This window comes from Jaculus jaculus, chromosome 17 (assembly GCF_020740685.1).
Source record: "Jaculus jaculus isolate mJacJac1 chromosome 17, mJacJac1.mat.Y.cur, whole genome shotgun sequence".
Taxonomy (NCBI): domain Eukaryota; kingdom Metazoa; phylum Chordata; class Mammalia; order Rodentia; family Dipodidae; genus Jaculus; species Jaculus jaculus.
This window is the reverse complement of record NC_059118.1, coordinates 18208578-18227352: the sequence shown is the minus strand read 5'-3', so window position 1 is coordinate 18227352 and position 18775 is coordinate 18208578. Positions and strand designations below refer to the sequence as shown.

The 18775-nt window shown below is 50.1% G+C and overlaps 1 protein-coding gene across 1 annotated transcript in view; it reads left to right on the top strand.

Annotated features, from left to right (window-relative positions):
- LOC101599295 (TRAF interacting protein) overlaps window positions 1-18367 on the top strand; it is a 32491-nt gene extending 14124 nt beyond the window's left edge. Inside the window, exons 4-15 of the mRNA XM_004664171.2 lie at window positions 396-435; window positions 971-1098; window positions 2375-2469; window positions 2960-3073; window positions 4050-4137; window positions 4669-4758; window positions 5127-5215; window positions 14128-14283; window positions 16405-16453; window positions 17048-17197; window positions 17303-17353; window positions 17583-18367. Of these exons, the coding sequence (XP_004664228.1) occupies window positions 396-435; window positions 971-1098; window positions 2375-2469; window positions 2960-3073; window positions 4050-4137; window positions 4669-4758; window positions 5127-5215; window positions 14128-14283; window positions 16405-16453; window positions 17048-17197; window positions 17303-17353; window positions 17583-17705 (1173 nt within the window). The 3' untranslated portion in view covers window positions 17706-18367. The remainder of the gene's footprint in view (window positions 1-395; window positions 436-970; window positions 1099-2374; window positions 2470-2959; window positions 3074-4049; window positions 4138-4668; window positions 4759-5126; window positions 5216-14127; window positions 14284-16404; window positions 16454-17047; window positions 17198-17302; window positions 17354-17582) is intronic.
- Window positions 18368-18775: the final 408 nt, after the last annotated feature.

Genomic DNA, 18775 nt, shown 5'->3' with positions numbered 1-18775 from the left:
AAAGCCCATGGGCCAAACTTTACTTCCCTTGCCCCTTTATTTATATTATTTGTTTTTTGGTTTTTCAAGGTAGGGTTTCACCCTAGCCCAGGCTGACCTGGAACTCACTGTAGTCCCAGGCTGGCCTTGAACTCACGATGATCCTCCTATCTCTGCCTCCCGAGTGCTGGGATTAAAAGCCACCATGCCTGGCCTCTGTTACTTACCTTTTTAAAAGGCCTGTAAAGAGAAAGGAATGTGCATCACTCCATTGTTAGCTTGCCCTTGAGGTATACTGGATCCACACTTTCCAGGCTTCACTGTGTCATCCTGGGGCTTTGCATAACCTTATAGGAGGCCATGCGGAGGCTGGCCACAAAGCATTCCTTTTGCTTATGGTGACTATTGCCTTGCAGAATGAACTGGACAATGTGCGAGCACAGCTTTCCCAGAAAGGTGAGTTAGCCAGAGAAGAGGCCCTGAGAAGCCTCTGACTTGGATGTTGGAGCGGGCACTAGGAGGAAGGGCTCCAACCTTCTGACAGAGCCAGGGACTCTCCCTGTTTTGTGTCAAGAGTCTTGCTACCTCTTGTGACTAGCCGAAAAGGAGAGAAGAAGGAGGTGACTAAAGCTGTCTGCCTAGGCCAGGCGAGCCTCTTCTCTCTGTTTTAAGCTTGCTCCAATGGGATAGTATCTTCAGAACAACACTCAAGCCTCTAGGTTTGACAGGAACCTGCTTGAATTGTAGAGTGATGAATTAATTAGATCCACAGCAGGGAGGACAGGAAAATCTTCCTAGGTAGTTCAAGCAGCAAAAAGATCTTGTCCCTTGAAGGAAACTGGCTTGGTTTTCTTGGTTACCAGAGGGAGCAGCAGGCCACCCAGCTTTCTGGCCTGTACCTTCTTCCTTACCCTAGCTTAGGGATGAGGTACTTGAGCCTGAGGGCCCAGGTTCTCAAGCATAGATGGGTCATCCGCCACCCCTGCTCCAGAGAAAGAGAAACGGGACCATCAGGCCATTATCGACACTCTGCGAGACACCCTGGAAGAACGCAATGCCACTGTGGAATCTCTCCAGAAGGCCTTAGACAGGGCCGAGATGCTGTGCTCTGCTCTGAAAGTAAGTACTCAGCGGTCGTGCGAGGGAATAGCCCTTGTCCTGGACCCACCATCCTCCTGTGCCTCTCTTCTTACTCTGTCCCAGTCAGTACCTTGATTTACATAATGGTGAAATGGATACATACCTCTTCCCCAGGCCCTCCAATACCATAGCATAGCATCTAACCCATAAGAAAATGGCCGTACTGTCTGTGTTTGTGGGTCTTGTACTAGGTAGCAAGACCTTCCCACCACTTCACAGACAGGCTGCTCAACGGAGACCTGTGTGAGTCTGGGCCATGTTTCCAAAAGTGGCTCATACTCCACCGATGAGGCCAGCCTGAGGAACCTTCCATTAGGACTCCAGCCCTTGGCTGGGCTGCTCTCTGGAGCCTGATCAAACAGCATCCTAGGGAGGAGCAGAGGCCTTTGAAGTCAGATGTGCTGAGCTGACCGAGCAGATCAAAGCCTGTAGAGCAAGCAGCCCTAGACCCAGATGAATTTTGTATCAGCCTGGGTTAGTGAGCCTCTTGCTCTCCGAGGGCCATGAGGCTATTGATCTGAACTCACGATTGATATTCTACCCTTGTAGGCAGGAGCAGTCCTTGCTGGGTGCCATTTGAAAGGGAAAGGGAGCCATCCCTGTGAACACACAGGACCCCAGGATATTCATTCTCTCTGCTCCTGCTTGGAGGCCGGGCTGGATCACATGGCCTGGCCAGTGGGAGGGAGCAAGCTAGCACCTGGTTGCAGAGCAGTTCCTGGTGGCATTCCTGAGTGAGAGATTGAGTAGTCTGCTGCTGAGGACAGCCTGGCCAGCTGCTCCTGGCACAGGTCTCCCATCCTGGCACCTGTTTGTATCTGAATGGCTGATAATGAGGGTTGGGCTTAGGTCCATGACTTTTTGGCTACATGCATTATGAGGCCCAGATCACAGAATTTATTTATTTGCATGCATTCGTGTGTATTGTCAGGCTTTACAATGGGTGGCTGGGAAATTGAAGCCAAGCCTGTCGGTGTTGCAAGCAAGCACCTTTAACTGCTGAGCTAACCCCCACCCCGGGCCCCTAGACCACAGCATCTTGGCAGCCCACAGTGGGCCTGTAGATGATGACAGGGGCATATGCTATAAGAATCCTCTGCTATCTATCCAATTTGAGGCCAACCTGGGCTAGGTGAGACCCTGTCCCGAGGTACAAGGAGAACGATATAGTGCAGATAGTCCGAGAGCAGTTATCCCAGTGGCCATGGCTCCTGAGGGCTTCCGAGCAACACGTGCCTGTGCGTTTGCTCTTCAGAAGCAGATGAAGTGCTTGGAGCAGCAGCATGACGAGAGCAAGCAAGCCCGCGAGGAGGCCCGCCAACTCCGGAGCAAGATGAAGACCATGGAGCAGTGAGTCTAGCGCTGTGGCCTGCACCGTGCCTTCATTAATCACCTCGGGCCCCTGGGTGGTAGAAATCTCGGGACTACAGTCACAAGTGGGGTTGGTCATCTCTGTCGTTCAAATCTCCATAGGCTCTGGAGGGCTCAGACCAACTGTCTGTGGTTCCGACTTTCTTTCATTTTCTATGGATGTCCTTACCTCACTCCTTCCTGTCCTGTTGCAACAGCCTGTGGCCAGATGACCTACTATGTCTTGCTCTCCAGGAAGCTCTGGAGCATGATATCTTTGGCCTTGAAGCCCTCTGCTAACACCTCTTCTTCTTTGCTTCAACGGCATTCCTAGAGCTGTGCTCAGCTGTGCTATGAAGCTTCTTGGGCACACCCACCTGCTAAAGCATCCTCACAGCCCAGGCTGTTGCCGTGGCAACGGCAGCAAAGGGAGGCAGACTAACCATCAGCCTCCAGATTTCAAATGTCGTGGGCTGGCTATGTTTTTCAGGATTGAGTTTCTACTCCAGAGCCAGCGGCCTGAGGTAGAGGAGATGATCCGAGACATGGGTGTGGGACAGTCAGCAGTGGAGCAGCTAGCTGTGTACTGTGTGTCCCTCAAGAAGTACGTACCCTGGCCCCTTTCAGTAAGCCCAGGAGCTAGGTTGTGGATCCCCATCTCTAATAAAGCAGATGGAATTAGGGGGCAAGTTCTGGAGTCCTGTTGCCAACTCTCTCTCTCACCAGCTGTGTGGCCTAGAGCCAATGTCTAGGCCTCTCTGACCCTTACTTTATTTATTTGACAGAGAAAGAGGGAAAGAAAGAGAGAGAGAATGGGTGTGACAGGGCCTCCAGCCACTGAAAACAAACTCCAAATGTGCGCCCCCTTGTGCATCTGGCTAACATGGGTCCTGGGGAATCGAACCTGGGTCCTTTGGCTTTAAAGGCAAACACCTTAACTGCTAAACCATCCCTCCAGCCCCTCACTTTTTTTATACTGAGGCAAAGACTTGTCTGATAGGATTGTTGAGAGGGTCGAGTGTGAATTTTAAGTGTTGTTTCTCCCATCCAAGAACTAACCAGATACAACCCCTCCTTAGCTTCTGAAATCAGACAAGATTGAGTTTATTCAGGGTGGTGCAGCCCTAGACAACATTGTTTCTAAGGAATTGATGCAGCTCTTTGAGTTGTGAGCCCCTGATGATACCTGGAATCGATTTCCCATCAGCACTGTCCTAACACTGCCTGGCTTGGATCAGAAACTTGTCCATGATCTGTGTTGTGGTGGTATAAGGTTGGTGTGGGAAAGAGACCACTGGCACAGAGGATCCAAAGTGCTTCCTGTGGGGACCAGGTGGTGTAGGGGGCCCCCTAGTGAGGCCAGAGCTTCTTGCATACCTTCTCAAATCACCAGTGCTATCAGGTGAGGGAGGGAACAAGTGTCACAAGGCTCCCTTGCATTCTGCACAGGACCCGTACCACAGGGCCACCTGGAGCAAGCACGAGAATGAGCTGAGAATCTGGGTGAGGCTTTATTAGGCTAATGTCATGGCTCAGTTTGACCATGAAGGTGTCTCGTTCTTTCCATGGCCACTTTGCAGAGAGTATGAAAATCTGAAAGAAGCGCGGAAAGCCTCAGGGGAGCAGGCTGACAGGCTGAGGAAGGACTTGGCCTCCTCCAGGAGCAAGGTAACTGAGCTGGGAACAAAGGGTGCCACTTGCTTTGTCACGCTCACTTGGGTCTTCTGGGCCACAGGCCTGACAGCCCCTGACTCCATGGGGCTTGAGGATGGCCTGTAGATGCTGCCTGATGGTTCCTGCTGGACACGGCCTCTGACTCTGGCTTGTCCACTTGGGACGGCAAATCATGGATGCGTTCCACCAACACACACATGCTCATGCGCTCTTCCTGGTTCCTAGACACTTCCCAGCTGGTTAAAGAGGATAGGTCCCAAGTGTGACAGCATCAGAGGCTTGGTTTTGTACCAGATCCAGAGTGGGAGGGTTCCTGGGCCAGTGCTTTCACTCTTGGCACAGTCCTTCATCCACAGACAGTGTGTAGAGAGAATACGCACATGCCTAGATTGAGCCTAGCCCCAGAGATCTGGGGTCTCCCCATGCAGTTTCTGGGTCCTGCCCTGACCATGCGCTGGGTAGCAGTGGCTAGAGCAGTACACACAGCACTACTGGCTTGTCCTTATTCCTTACCCTTTCTTGAAGTTGCAGACAGTCTACTCTGAACTGGACCAGGCAAAGTTAGAGTTGAGGTCGGCCCAGAAGGACTTACAGAATGCTGACAGGGAAATCACGGTGAGCTGTCGTTGGGGTGGCAGATGTGCTTCCGAGAGCAGGGCTGGGCGTTTGTACCCAGAACCTATGCACCAGTCAGTGGGGCGGGGGAGGGGCGTCAGAGTGTGTACCTTTATTCTGGTCTGGTCTACAGCCTAGGCCACCTCAGCAGGGGCCAACAGGACCATGGATCTTCCTTCACAATGTCACGTACTACCTCCCTGAGGTCCCTGGTCGTTACAGCAGGCACTTTACCAAAGAGGGACCTGAGGCCTGAGTGGGATTCAGTCTTGCTCTTTTCCTAGTACCTTCCCACATGCTGTTGCTTCTGTGCTTTATCTCTGGGCTGGCTGCTCAGCATTTCACACCCTTCTTTTTCATTCCCCAAGAGCCTAAGAAAGAAGCTAACAGTGTTGCAGCAAACCTTGAACCTGCCTCCAGTGGCCAGCGAGACTGTCAACCGCCTGGTTTTAGAGAGGTTTGTTGATCCTGTGGGGTGGTGCAGGGCCATAACCCGGGACAGCTGCCTGAGAAGGAGTCTCACTCCTGGCTTTGGGGGGGGGGGGGTTGCCTTATGTGGACCTTTTGCTCTGGGAGTCAGCCAGCAGCTTTGCGAAAAACTCAGTATTCCGACAAGGAATTGGTGGAGAAGGCCAAAGAAAACCTACGCGTAGTCCTAGGTCAGGAACATTGGCCGTCCTGGGGGCATCCCGAAGTATACTTCTATTGGCCGCCCTCATTTCTGAAACACTCATTGGAAAAGAATCCCCTTCTGGTACAGCGCTGTGTGCTTAATGACTGCCAGCAGAGGGAGCCAAAAGGCAGAGGAATCGGAATCACTGCCAGGCGCTGCGGGCATCATTCCTCTGTGCTTTCACAGAAGCAGGCTGGCTGAGACCATGGTGTGGGCTGTCTCCTGCCTGCAAGTGGACTCCGGCCATGGACCCAGGCAGACAGCTCCCATTAGTAACCCAGTGCGTTATCTGAGCCCCAATTCAATCTTGGCAAATCAATATGCTCTCTGTTCCTCCCATTCAGTCAGTTGCTAGTATCTGCCTACCTCACCCAATCGGTGCCTTCCGACCTTTCACTTGCACTACCTCCTCCCGAGGCTTATTAGCCATCCGCCTGCTCCTCCTGAGTGTCTAGCACGTGAGCTCTGTTGCAGTGTCTAAAATAGCCCTGGGCACCATTGCTGTCCCCTCCTCTCTACCTCAGAGACCCTTGGTCCTGTGCCTCGGGCTTTCATGGAGACAGTCTAGACTTCACTGTTTCTTTAGACTCCAGCCTTGTCACATTGTCAAGCATAGTAAGACACTTCTTCCCTTCTTGCTCTGCATTTGATTCAGTTCTCCACACTGGACAAGCAGTTGGCCTGTCCAGTTTCCTTGGCAGGAATAATCAGCCTCCTGGGCCAGATAGCACTTCTTACATGCCCCATGTCATGGGCCACAGAGGCCCCGCCACCCCCCTCCCGGACCAAACTCGGGACCTTGTACCTGCTAGGCAGTATGTCACCACTGAGCTACGTTCCTACTTTTCCTTGTTGCTGTTGTTGTTTCTGTTTCTGTAATTGGAGACAGAGTCCCATTTAATTGCCCAAGCTGGGCTCGAGAGATGGTTTAGCGGTTAAGGCACTTGCCTGTGCAGCCTAAGGACCCAAGTTTGATTCCCCAGTACTCATGTAAGCCAGACTCAAAAGGTGGCACATGCATCTAGAGTTCGTTTGCAGTGGCTACAGGCCCTGGCATGCCCATTCTCCCTCTCTCTTTCCCTCTTTCTCTCTTTCTCTCAAATACATAAATAAATTGCCCAAGCTGGCCTTGAACTTACTATGATGTTCAGAGTAGCCTTGAACTTGTCATCTTTCTGCTTCAACCCCTGGAGTAGCTAAGATTACAGGCATATGCTACTAGGTCTGGCTCTAAACTGAGGCAGTTTTCTTACCTTTTTGCAGTGCTGGCTTGAACGCGGGGCCCTGTGCTTGCTAGGCAAGCTCCCTAGCCCTGAGCTACATTCCCAGCCCTTCTTGGAGTCTCGTTGGAGCCTGACCAACTAAATGTATTGTCACCCATCTCCGAGCAGACAGCCACTTCCTTACTCTGTGCTTTATCACTGGCTTCCTTCCATGAGCACCTGACTTTCCCTCGCCACACTACCCAGCCCACACTTGTATGGAGGAGGAAATGCACAGCCACTGTCCTCTGTTCTTGGACTTTACTCCCCAGCCTTATTTTCTCCCCTTTCTTACCTCAGCATTGTTCTGTGGAGCCACAGCTTCCTACCTGCCCCAGTTTAGGCTGGTCTGAGGGCTGTGGGAGTGTTATGTGCATGTGACCTGCCGTAAGGTCCAGCATGGGACTTACTTTGACCAGCAAGGGTTTGTTTCTGGGCCCTCCTCACCACCTTGTTCTCAACTGTTGGCCATGCCTCCTCAGAAGATTCAGATAGCATGCAGGCACCCGGGAGAGTTTAGCCAGTATACTGTGCATCCTCAGAGACCATGTGATGTGGAAGAAACTTCAGAAGGCAGGCTGCCTCGAGGCGAGGAATACGAAGCCGCTCCTTGAGCGTAATCTCCCGATCTCCTGCTGCCCTCCCGCTATCTTCCGTGCTGTGGACTTCAGGGTCCACATACTTGGCCTCTGTGCCTGGCGGTTATAGTGAGAGAAGCACCGGTACACAAGGCCACCTCTAGGTGCCCAGACTGTGCATACTCTTACTTGGACTTCACCGCTTCGTGTTGTGAGGCCCACATTCCTGTAACAGGTCTTTGCTGAGTGCCTGCTGCATGCCAGACCCTCCCTGTCCTTTTCTTCTTTTTCTTTTTAATATTTATAATATTGTTAAATATTTGAGAACATGAGTATGTCTGTACCAGGGCCTTCTGCCACTGCACATGAACTCCCAGACACTTGCGCCACTTTCTTTGTGTGTCTGGCTTTGTATGGGTAGTGAAGAACTGAACCTGGGCCATCAGGTTTTGCAGGCAAGTGCCTTTAGCAGTTGAACTCTCCCTCCAGCCCCTCCTTTTTGTTGTTGTGGTTTTGTTTTGTTTTGTTTTTCGAGGTAGGGTCTCCCTCTAGCTCAGGCTGACCTGGAATTCACTATGTAGTCTGAGTGGCCTTGAACTCATGGCAACCCTCCTACCTCTGCCTCCCAAGTGCTAGGACTAAAGGGGTGTGCCACCACACCTGGCTTTTTTTTTTTTTTTTGTAATCTGCACGTGTATGTATGGGCATGCCAGGGCCTCTTGCTGCTTCAAAGAAATACCACACACTTGCACCACGTTTTGCATCTGGCTTACATGGGCAGGTTGGAAATTGAGCTGGTGCTGGCAGGCTTTACGAGCAAGCACCTTTAACTGCTCAGCCATATTCCCAGCTCTTTTTCTTTCCCTCTTTATTTTTGGTTGGAGAGTTTCAAGGTAGGTATGTTCTCAGTCTAGTTCAAGCTGACCTGGAATTCACTATGTACTCTCAGGCTTACCTTGAACTCACGATAATCCTCCTACCTCTGCCTCCCCAGTGCTGGGATTGAAGTCATGAGCCACCATGCTCAGCTCTTCCTTTCTTCTTAATCCTTATTCCAGTGGGATAGATGAGATGGTGGTTAGAGCCCATCAGCTACACACCTCATTGTGGATCTGGTTTGGAACTCCCAGGTGGGGATGATCCCACTACATTGTAAGCGTCATGCCAGGGTCTACAGTCCTGTTGATACAGACAGGACAATTCTGGTCTCATCTTTCAAACCAACAGGAGATTTCATTTGCCAAACCTACATCTGCCCAAGCTGGGCTGAGCTGACCTGGCTATCAAGTTGTATACAAGATGACAGAATTCCCTTTTTTTTCCTCCAGTATTTTTCTGGGCTAAAAATGTGGGTAACAGGGAGCTGGGGAAATAGTTCAGTGAGTAAGAGGGCTTGCTACACAAGCACAAAGGCCTAAGATGGCTGAGCTCAATTCCTAGCACCTACTTAAAAAGCTGAGTATGGGGCCTAGGGAAATAAATGGATGACCCAGTGGCTAAAGGCACTTGCTTGCAAAGTCTACAGCCCAGGTTCAATTCCCCAGGACCCACATAAAGCCAGATGCACAAGGTGGTGCCTGCATCTGGAGTTTGTTTGCAGTGGCAAGAGACCCTAGTGTACTCATACACACACATTCTCCCTCTGTCTCCTTGCAAATAAAAAAAAGTAAAATAAAACTGGGCGTGGAGGCTCATGCCTTTAATCCCAGCACTCAGGAGGCAGAGGTAGGAGGATCGGTGTGAGTTCCAGGTCAACCTGGACTAGAGTGAAGCCCTATCTCAAAAAAAAAAAAAAAAAAATTAAAAGCTAGGTGTAGCCACATCTGGCTGTAACCCCAATTCTGTTGATAGCAGGGAGAATTCCTGGGGCTTCCTGGTCAGCCAGTCTGACTTAAACAGCTGCTCCAGCTTCAGTGAGAGCCTGTCTCAAGGAAACGTGAACAATGATAGAGGAGGACACCTGCTGTTCTCTGGCCTCTGCATGTGTGTGCACAGGGCATGTACACTGTGTATACACACCATACGTATTACTACACACACATGCAAAAAAATTGTGGTAACCAGTTGTTGCATTTAGCATTGGGTGTTCTTTTTTGTTTGAGATTTATTTTATTTATTTGGAGGCAGAGAGAGAATGGGCGTTCTAGGGCCTCCAGCCACTGCATATGAACTTCAGATGCACGCACCCCCTTGTGCATCTGGCTTATGTGGGTATTGGGTAATCGAATCTGGGTCCTTTGGCTTTGCAGGCCAAACACCTTAAACTGCTAAGCTATCTCTCCAGTCCTTGTTTTGTTTTTTGAGGTAGGGTCTTGCTCTAGTCCAGGCTGACCTGAAATTTACTATGTAGTCTCAGGGTGTCCTCAAAAAACTCATGTGATCCTCCTACTTCAGCCTCCCAAGTGCTGGGCATGGAGGTTAAAGGCATGTACTACCATGCCTGGCCTAGGTTTTTTTCAAGAATTTTTTTTTTTTTTTTGCAAGGAGAGAGACGAGAGAGAATGAATGGGCATACCAGGGCTTCTGGCCACTGCAAACAAACTTTAGATGCTGACACCACATTGTGTCTGGCCTTAAGTGGGTACTGGAGAAGTGAACCTGGGTTGTTAGCCTTTACAGGCAAGCTCCTTAACTGCTGAGCCATCCCTCCGGCCCTAGGCCTTTTTTTTTTTTTTTTTTTTTTTTTCCCTTGAGGGAGGGTCTTGCTGTAGCCTAGGCTGACCTGGAATTTACTCTGTAGTTTCAGGGTAGTCTCAAATTCACAGTGATCCTCCTATCTCAGCTCCCCAAGTGCTGGGACTAAAGGCGTGTGCCACCACACCCAGCCCCAGACCTTTTTGTTCGTTTGTTTTGTTTTTCGAGGTAGGGTCTCACTCTAGCCCAGGCTGACCTGGAATTCACTATGAAGTCTCAGGGTGGTCTCAAACTCACGACAATCCTCCTACCTCTGCCTCCCGAGTGCTGGGATTAAAGGCAGCTTCCTAGACCTTCTTTTAACTTGCCAATCTCTTCTAAATTCCAGGTCTTCTTCAAGGTCCTTTAATTGTCAAGACCAGCATTTGGGGGGGGGGGTATTTACTTGAGAAAGAAGCGGAGAGAGAAAGAATGGTTACGCCAGGGCCTTCAGCCGCTTGAACAAAAGCCAGACATGTGCACCCCATTATGTGCATGTGTGACATTGCATGCTTGCATCACTGTGTACCTGGCTTGCATGGGACCTGGAGATTCAAACATGAGTTCTTAGCCTTTACAGGCAAGTTCCTTAACCGCTAAGCCATCTGTCCAGTTTTTGACTCTTCAGTGACAACTTTGTTCTGTTCTTTGTGGACTGATGGCAAGACCCTGAGAACTACAAGTGACCTCAGAGACCCTGCTTCTGTGTGGCTCTGGAAGAAGTCTAAAGCTTTCCTACTCTATGACAATATGTAAGTGCAGTCGTTGAATGAGCCTGCAGCTCTGAAGGAAGAGTAGTCCAGGCAGAGAGGATGGCACATAGAGTCCCTGAGGCATAGCTAGGCTGGGGTGCCTTGAGGCTGGGTGTGCTGGCAGCTGGGCCAGCCCTGCCAGGCTTTACAGGTCGGGCTTATAGATGCAGATTTTATCCTCGAGGAAGGTTGTTCTGAGGGATTGGAACATGCCTCTGGTTTTCATCCCATCATCCAGAATGAGTCGAACTGTGCCTCAGTTTTCAAACTGCTCCCCAGTCTCCTCCTGGTGGGTTCTGGCAGCCGGTGTCTAAGCTGGCACTCCTGGCAATGCCCTGTCAGCATTTTGTGGAAGGTTGTGGGTGCTGTTAGTGGTGCTCTTTTCATATGTTGTAGTAGGATCATTCTTTTTTGTTCTTTAAAAAAAAATTTTTTTTTTTTTGTATTAACTTCCATACTACTGCAAACAAACCTTGTACTTCTGGCTTACATGGGTACTAGGGAATCAAACTTCAGTCCTTAGGTTTCATAGGCAGTTGCCTTAATCACTAAGCCATCTCTCCATCCCTTGAGTTTTTTTTTTTTTTTTTCAAGGTAGGGTTTTGCTGTAGCAACTTGGAACTTGGAACTCACTATGTAGTCTCAGACTGGCCTTGAATTCACAGCAGTCCTTATACCTCTGCTGCCCAAGTGCTGTGATTAAAGGTGTGTGCCACCACACTCAGTTCAAGTTTATCTTTCTTGCCTGAGCCTGAACTTGCTTGGGTTGGTAAATAGTGGTGGAATAATAAGTACTGCAAAAATAAATAGTAGATAGATGGATGGATGATAAATAAGAATGATCCTGGCTGTTGCTTTATTCTGGCAGAACAACCAATATGGAGGGGGCCTTAGCCTTCATTTCCACTTCAGGCAAAAGGAAGTAGAGCTTCCAGGTGCCTGGTTGAGGGAAGAAGAAATCCAGCTTCTCAGAACACTCATCCAACCAGAACCATACAGGCAGCTCCTTTCCTCAATCTGCACATCCCAGTGGACACAAGGCTGTGATGTAGCCCTGAAAGGTTCTTGGGTGTAGGAAAGTGAGGGAATCTTCAAGGCACTAGCCCAGGCTAACCTAGAACTCACTGCGATCCTCCTGCTTCCACCTCCTGAGTGCTGGGATTAAAGGTGTATGTTACTACACCCAGCTTGACTGCAGTTTTCTAAGAATCTCTCCATTATGAAAAATATGGAGTTATGACTATTGGGCATGCAATATGTTTCCTCCAGTCCTTTTTGTGCATAAAGCCCAAATATGGCTGCAACAGTAGGGAAAATGGAAGGTAGAGGGTGGAGCATTTGTCAGTAGCAATAGCTGAGAAGAGTTCAGGAATAGAAGAGTACAGTGTACAACAAGGAGGGACGCAAGGAGGTTGGGGTAGCAAGTATGAGTCTCAGGGTGGCCCCACATTCATGGTGATTCTCCTACCTCTGCCTCCTGAGTGCTGGGATTAAAGGTGTATGCCACCACGCCTGGCTTGTTTTTGTTTTTCAAGGAGGATCTCACTCTAGACCAAGATGATCTGGAACTCACTGGATAGTCCCAGGATGGCCTCGACCTTACGGTGGTCCTTCAACCTCTGCTTCCCAAGTGCTGAGGCTAAAGGCATGTGCTCCCATGCCCATGCCTATTTTCTACTCAGCTCTTTAAAAAATACATTTTATTTTTATTTTTGTTTATTTGAGAGAAAAAGAGAAAATGGGCATGCCAGGGCCTTCAGCCACTGCAAACAAACTCCAGATACCTGTCCCACCTTGCGCATCTGGTTTACATGGGTACTGGGGAATCAACCCTAGGTTCTTAGGCTTCTCAAGCAAATGCCTTAACTGCTAATCCATTTCTTTAGCCCTATTTTTTATTTATTGATTTTGTTATGAGAGAGAGAAAATTGGCATGCCAAGGCCTCTAGCCACTGCAGTCAAACTCTAGACGTGTGTGCCATCTTCGGCGCATGTGTCACCTTGAGTGTCTGGCTTACATGGGTTCTGGGGAGTTGAGTATCTTCACTGGTAACTTCTCTCCCATTGAGCTGCATGCAGCATGGCTCTTTCCAGCTTTCTGCCAGCTGGTCTACATGGAAGAGGTTTGCAGCTCCGTTCCAACAGGATTTCTCAGTGATCTTGCAGTATGTGGAGTCTTCAGCAGTAGGGTCTTACCATCTATTCCTGGTGGGAAACCAAGGGCCTCAGCAATGGCATGTAATGTTTTGGGGGCATCAGTGACCTCCCTGGCCAAAACTCACACTGGAAGGTATCCCATCCCTGGCACTGAAAAATTTCTAGTAATAATCTATGGGTTTTGAGTGTTCCATTGTCCAAAAAAGTAGGTTTCCATATGATTTATTTATACCATCTTGGATTTTGATTAGCCCTCCCTCCACCTTTCCTTTATTCAATCTCTTCCCCTGACCTCACTTTCTATTTATTGATTGACTGATTTGACATAGAGGTTGGGGGAGTGGAGAATGGGCATACCAGGGCCTCCAGCCACTGCAAACAAACTCCACATGGGCGTGCCCCCTTGTGCTGGGATGAAAGGCATGTGCCACCACGCCCACGTGCCACCACGCCCAGCTCAGTCCCTGCTTTTTAAACTTACAATATCGTGAGCATGGTGGCACATGCCTTTCATTCCAGCACTTGGGAGGCAGAGTTAAGAGGATCGTCATGAGTTCGAGGACACCCTAAGACTATATAGTGAATTTCAGGTCAGCCTGGGCTAGAGTGAAACACTACCTCAGGGGAAAAAACAGGAAAGAAAAGAAAAATAGTCTTCATTGGGTGTGGTGGTGCATGCCTTTAGTCTTAGCACTTGGGAGGCTGAGGTAGGAAGATTGCCATGAGTTTAAGGCCAGCCTGCGGCTGTAGTGAGTTCTAGCTCAAACTGGGCCAGAGTGAGATCTTCCTCAAAAAAAAAAAAAAAAAATTAAAAAGTTATAATAAATTACTCTTCAGACATTTTCCCTTAATGTCTATATCATAGTCAACAAGCCTGGAAGTGCCAGCCCCCTAAGACACCATCTGCTGTAATAAGTCTGAAAACCGTTGGTGGGAGAAGCATCTCCCTTTATGTCAGTCTGTGGTGACATCTCTAGTGGCTCCTTGCACTACATTCTGAGAAAGGAGGCTATGTGGTCAAAGGGAAATATCCTGTTTATTCATTTGGCTTTTATCTGGGTTGTACTTCCTTCCCTTTTCCAGACCTTCACTGGTCACATTACTGAGTGAAAGACTGAGCCAAGTGGCTTATTCTGCAGAGCTGAGGGCTTCCTGGGGGTCACCTGGGCTGGGCTGTAGGCCTCTGGGGTGGCGCTGCCTCTCTTGCTTGAGGGGCTGTGGTCTTTAGAGGCTGTCACTGTGGTCCCTAGTAATGAGGTTGTCTCTGCCTTCAGCCCAGCCCCCGTGGAGATGCTGAACCTGCAGCACCACCAGCCATCCTTCAGCGATGAGCTTGGCCTCAATGCCACCTTCGACGTCGATACCCCCACAGCGCGGCCCTCCAGCTGCCAGCACGGCCACTCCAAGAAGCCCTGCCTTGAGAAGGCACAGTGAGTGTTAGTCCCTGGCGCAGTGCCCGTGTCTGGAGAGGGAGAGCTAGGACATCTATGTGGGTCCTGTCCTGATGGCTCTGCTGGTTAATGAGGGCTGCTCTTTGGTGACAGACACTTCTTATCCCCTGGCCTGAGTGTTCACCCACCGTGTGCAAGGCCCTTCTCTTGCTTGCTAGTATCACTAATCCTCACCATCACCCTTCAAGACAAAGTTGTGGGAGTGTGGGTTACGGAGGGCATAGGGCCCCACTAGGAGCAAGACTGGGCCAGCAGGGCTGGGGCAGGTGCTCCCAATACCTTGACCGCTTCCCTTCTGGGCAAGGCATAGTCCTGAACCTAGGACTGTGAAGTCTCCCAGTGTATGCCTCTGAGAGCCATGCTTAAGGCAGGACCATCTCCAAACATGGAGCCCATGATCCTACCACTCAAGGGGTTATCCCACGTAGCAAGCATAAAGGCTGTGAGAGGGCTGGTGGGACCTGTACTATGCGTGCAGTGAGAGTAGGAAAGGGAGGTTGTCCTCCTTTGCAAGGAACACCAATGCTGCTTACTGTGGAAATAAAGGCTCAGCCCAGTTACCACTTGAAGGTATGTGCTACTCCGGTAGGAGAAGTCTTTTTTTTTTTTTTTGGTTTTTCGAGGTAAGGTCTCACTCTAGCCCAGGCTGACCTAGAATTCATTATGGAGTCTCAGGGTGGCCTCGAACTCACAGCGATCCTCCTACCTCTGCCTCCCTAGTGCTGGGATCAAAGGTGTGCCACCATGCCCGGCTAGGAGAAGTCTTAATGTGTGACGGGGTATGGGAGAAAAAAATTGAGGTATTAGGCAATGGAGGTAAAAGAGAGCAAGAGGGCAAGCCAGCTGGCATAACCGCCCCTTCCTAACCTCAGGCATAAGTGCCCATACTGTATACAGCCAGACCTGGAACCAACAAAAAGCAAACCCAGGGCATGTGGGCTGCAGCAGCAGGGAGCCTTCTGGTGCCAGCTGCATACTCTGGCTTCCTCCCAGTGCCTTCTCTTCAGTTGTAAAAGTTGAAGGTGCTGTGGAGGTGTATGTAACTCCCTTGTAGAGTGCTGCCTACCACATGTATGTACAAGGCCTTAGATTCAGCTCCCAGCACTGAGAAAAAATAGGGTTGATGCAGACATAAGGGGTCTTAAGGCTGGCCTTTTGGAGACACTTCCGCACAGAACACCTAACTTGGCTTAGCCTCTTAGAGCCAGACTTGTAGCGAGTAGAGAATCTTCTGTCATCATGTGGCCTTAACACATGGTATGGGAACAAGAGCAGAGGAGTCCAGAGTCTACAAGGCCCTGCCTGCCCCTAACTCCTTCTTGTGGCTTGACAACCACAGGGCTAGCCTTAGACCATCATCTTCCCACTCATCTGGGAAAATACCAGGGTAAGCCAGGCGTGGTGACGCACGCCTTTAATCCCAGCACTTGGGAGGCAGAGGTAGGAGGATCGCGGTGAGTTCGAGGCCACCGTGAGACTACCTAGTGAATTCCAGATCATCCTGGGCTAGAGTGAGACTCTACCTCGAAAAACCTAAATCCATCTGTCTATCTGTCTGTCTGTCTAACCAGGATCGGTTATTCAGCTGTTGGAAACCCTAGGAGTTGCATACAAACAATGTGCAGCTCTGGCTGGGAGCAGGAAGCCGGTCACTTGGTCATGCTGCACTTGCCCCAGACCCTTGCTGCAGAGGTTCTTTATGGGCCTTTGTCCTGAGTGCTGTGGGGACTTTTGTAGTGGCCATGCCCTCGGTCCCCTGGGAGACAGATAGCACAAGGCCTGAGCTAATTTGATGCCTTTGATAAGAGTGTGACTGCACTTCTCCTGTGAGGACTAAGTTGGTTGGGCCCCTAGCATCAGATGCAGCCCAGAACATAAGGACTTAGGAGCACTGAGGTGAAGCCACAGACAGAGACATGCTCCAGCTCACTCTCTTCTGTCTGGCTCTTCACAGACCTGCGCTTCAGTAGTAGAGAGCATGGAGGCTCCTTGTCCAGAATGTAGCCACAACAGGTGCTGTGCCACACAGTGGCTCCCTTAAGGAGCATGTGCCACACCTGCTCTGCCTGCTGTACTTACTTGCCTTCATGTCTCTTACAGCTCTCCTACCCAGGACATCCTCAAGAAAATTCCCACAGGCCCCAAGAAGGTAAGCGGTTCCCAGGAAAAAACAAAAAACATGTAGTCACCATCCACACCTTGCCAGCCTGGACGTGAAAGCCTGCACTTCTAAGCCAGGCATGGTGGCTCATGTCTGTAATCTCGGCACTCGGAAAGCTAAGGCTGGAGGATTGCCTCTAGTTTGAGGCCAGCCTGGGGTTACATTGTGAGATCTGTCTCAAAAGAAACAACAGGGCTGGAGAGGTAGTTTAGTGGTTAAAGTGCCTGTCTGCAAAGCCAAAGGTCCCAGGTTTGATTCCCCACATAAAGCCAGTTTCACAAAGTGGCACATGCATCTGGAGTTTATTTGCAGTGGCTGGAGACCCTGGTGTGCCAATTCTCTCTTTCTCAAATAATAAATTAATTAAATAAATATTTTAAAAGCAGATGCACTTTGGGAGGTCAGACAGACTCTTATTAGAATCCTCTCCCCTGGCCAGGACTGAGACTCTCTGGAGCCGTCCTCATATCCTTCCTGCCTCCGGGTGCAGCAGCAGAAATGCTGATCTTGCTCCACCATCACTACCTCCGTCACTTGTTGCCATCTCGCCCTTCAAGTCTGCCTCTGGTGTCTCCCTGGCAGGAGTCCCAGCTTTCACTAGGTGGTCAGAGCTGTGTTGGAGAGCCCGATGAGGAAGTGACGGGTGCCTTCCCTCTCTTCATCCGGAATGCTGTCCTGGGTCACAAGCAGCCCAAGAGGGCCACAGCAGAGTCCTGTCACAGCACAGATGTGGTGAGTGGTTTCCCACAAATGGCAAGTACCTGGCTTCTTGGGTGGGGTGAGGTAGCCAACCCCCTTAGTCCAGTCTGGGCCACAAGCCTTGTCCTTCTACCCAAGGTAAGAATAGGCTTCGATGGACTTGGAGGCCGAACAAAATTCATCCAGCCTGTATCCTTTTTCTGTGGCAGTGGGCTGGGCTGAGCTCAGCAAGCAGAGCTGAGGGTATACACCATGCCTGACCTGGATCCCCAGACTCCAGACTGCCAATGCCTACAGACTCAGATGTGTTGATCTGGGCCTTGCTTGGTATAGCTGGGCTGCCCACCCCAAGGTCTGAGTTTTTCCTGTCCTGCATTCCAGTTCCCTCTACTGACTTTTTCCTTGATGTGGCCTCTAGTCGGACACAGCCACTATCCGTCCACTGCCTGTTAAGCCCAGAGCCAAGGCTAAGCAGAAAGTGAAGATAAGGACTGAGCACGCTCCCTCTCAGGCCAAGCTGGATGCCTTCCTGTGGCGGTGAGAGTCATGTGAGCAGTGACCAGATTCACACCTCCAGTTAGCAGGCCAAGACCTGGCCAGGCCAGGAGCCTTTCAGGGGATGGCTTCTCTTCCCGGACCAGCCCTGAGAACAAGAGCAGACAAGTAGAGAGGGCAAGAGTAACACCCCAAAACTACTTCCTGCGCTCACTCTGCCCTATGACACTGGACTTTACTTTAGGAGCTGACACGACCAGTTTACAGTTCCAGTGAGCAGGTTCAGATTTTGTTCTAATTTATATGACCAGATGTGGCCAGGCTCCCGTGGACCTGTAGACTAGGGTCATTTGCTGACTGACTTGTGTGCATGAAAGTGCTTGAAGATTCTCAGCCAGCCAGCCTGAGCTTCTGCCTGCCTCTGGCTTGCTGCTAGGAATGGGGGGTGGTGATAGGAAAGAGTGGGGGCAGATTTCCATGTAAAATAAAAAAGCATCTTTTCTTCCTGGCTCCGAGTATAAATTTGTACCAAGACTTTGGAAAACAGCATGACTTTCTAAAGCAGGAATGTCAGCTAGACTTAGACCTAACCGTTTTATCCCAAGGCATGTGCCTTGTCACAGGGCACAGGGAGACTAGCAAGAGTGACATCACACCCGGTTGTGGTGGCACACACTTTTAATCCCAGCACTTGGGAAGCAGTGGTAGGATCACTATAAGTTCAAGGCCACTCTGAGACTACATAGTCAGTTTCAGGTCAGCCTGGGCTAGAGCGAAACCCTACCTCGGGAAAGAAAGGAAGGAAGGAAGGAAGGAAGGAAGGAAGGAAGGAAGGAAGGAAGGAAGGAAGGAAGGAAGGAAGGAAGGAAGGAAGGAAGGAAGGAAGGAAGGAAGGAAGGAAGGAAGGAAACAAGAGAGCAAGAGAGAGAGGAAGGAAGGAAAGGAGGGTGGGAGGAAGAGAGGAAGGAAGGGAAGGAATCACTACAACCCAGAAGCCCTAAGCAGCAAAGTAAATGGGTGAACTGAGTTCCATCTGCACAGCAAATGCACAGCAAGCATGGCAAATGACTAGTGACCGCAGTGTTAGCCTCTGGGGTCTTGGCTTCAGAGCACTTT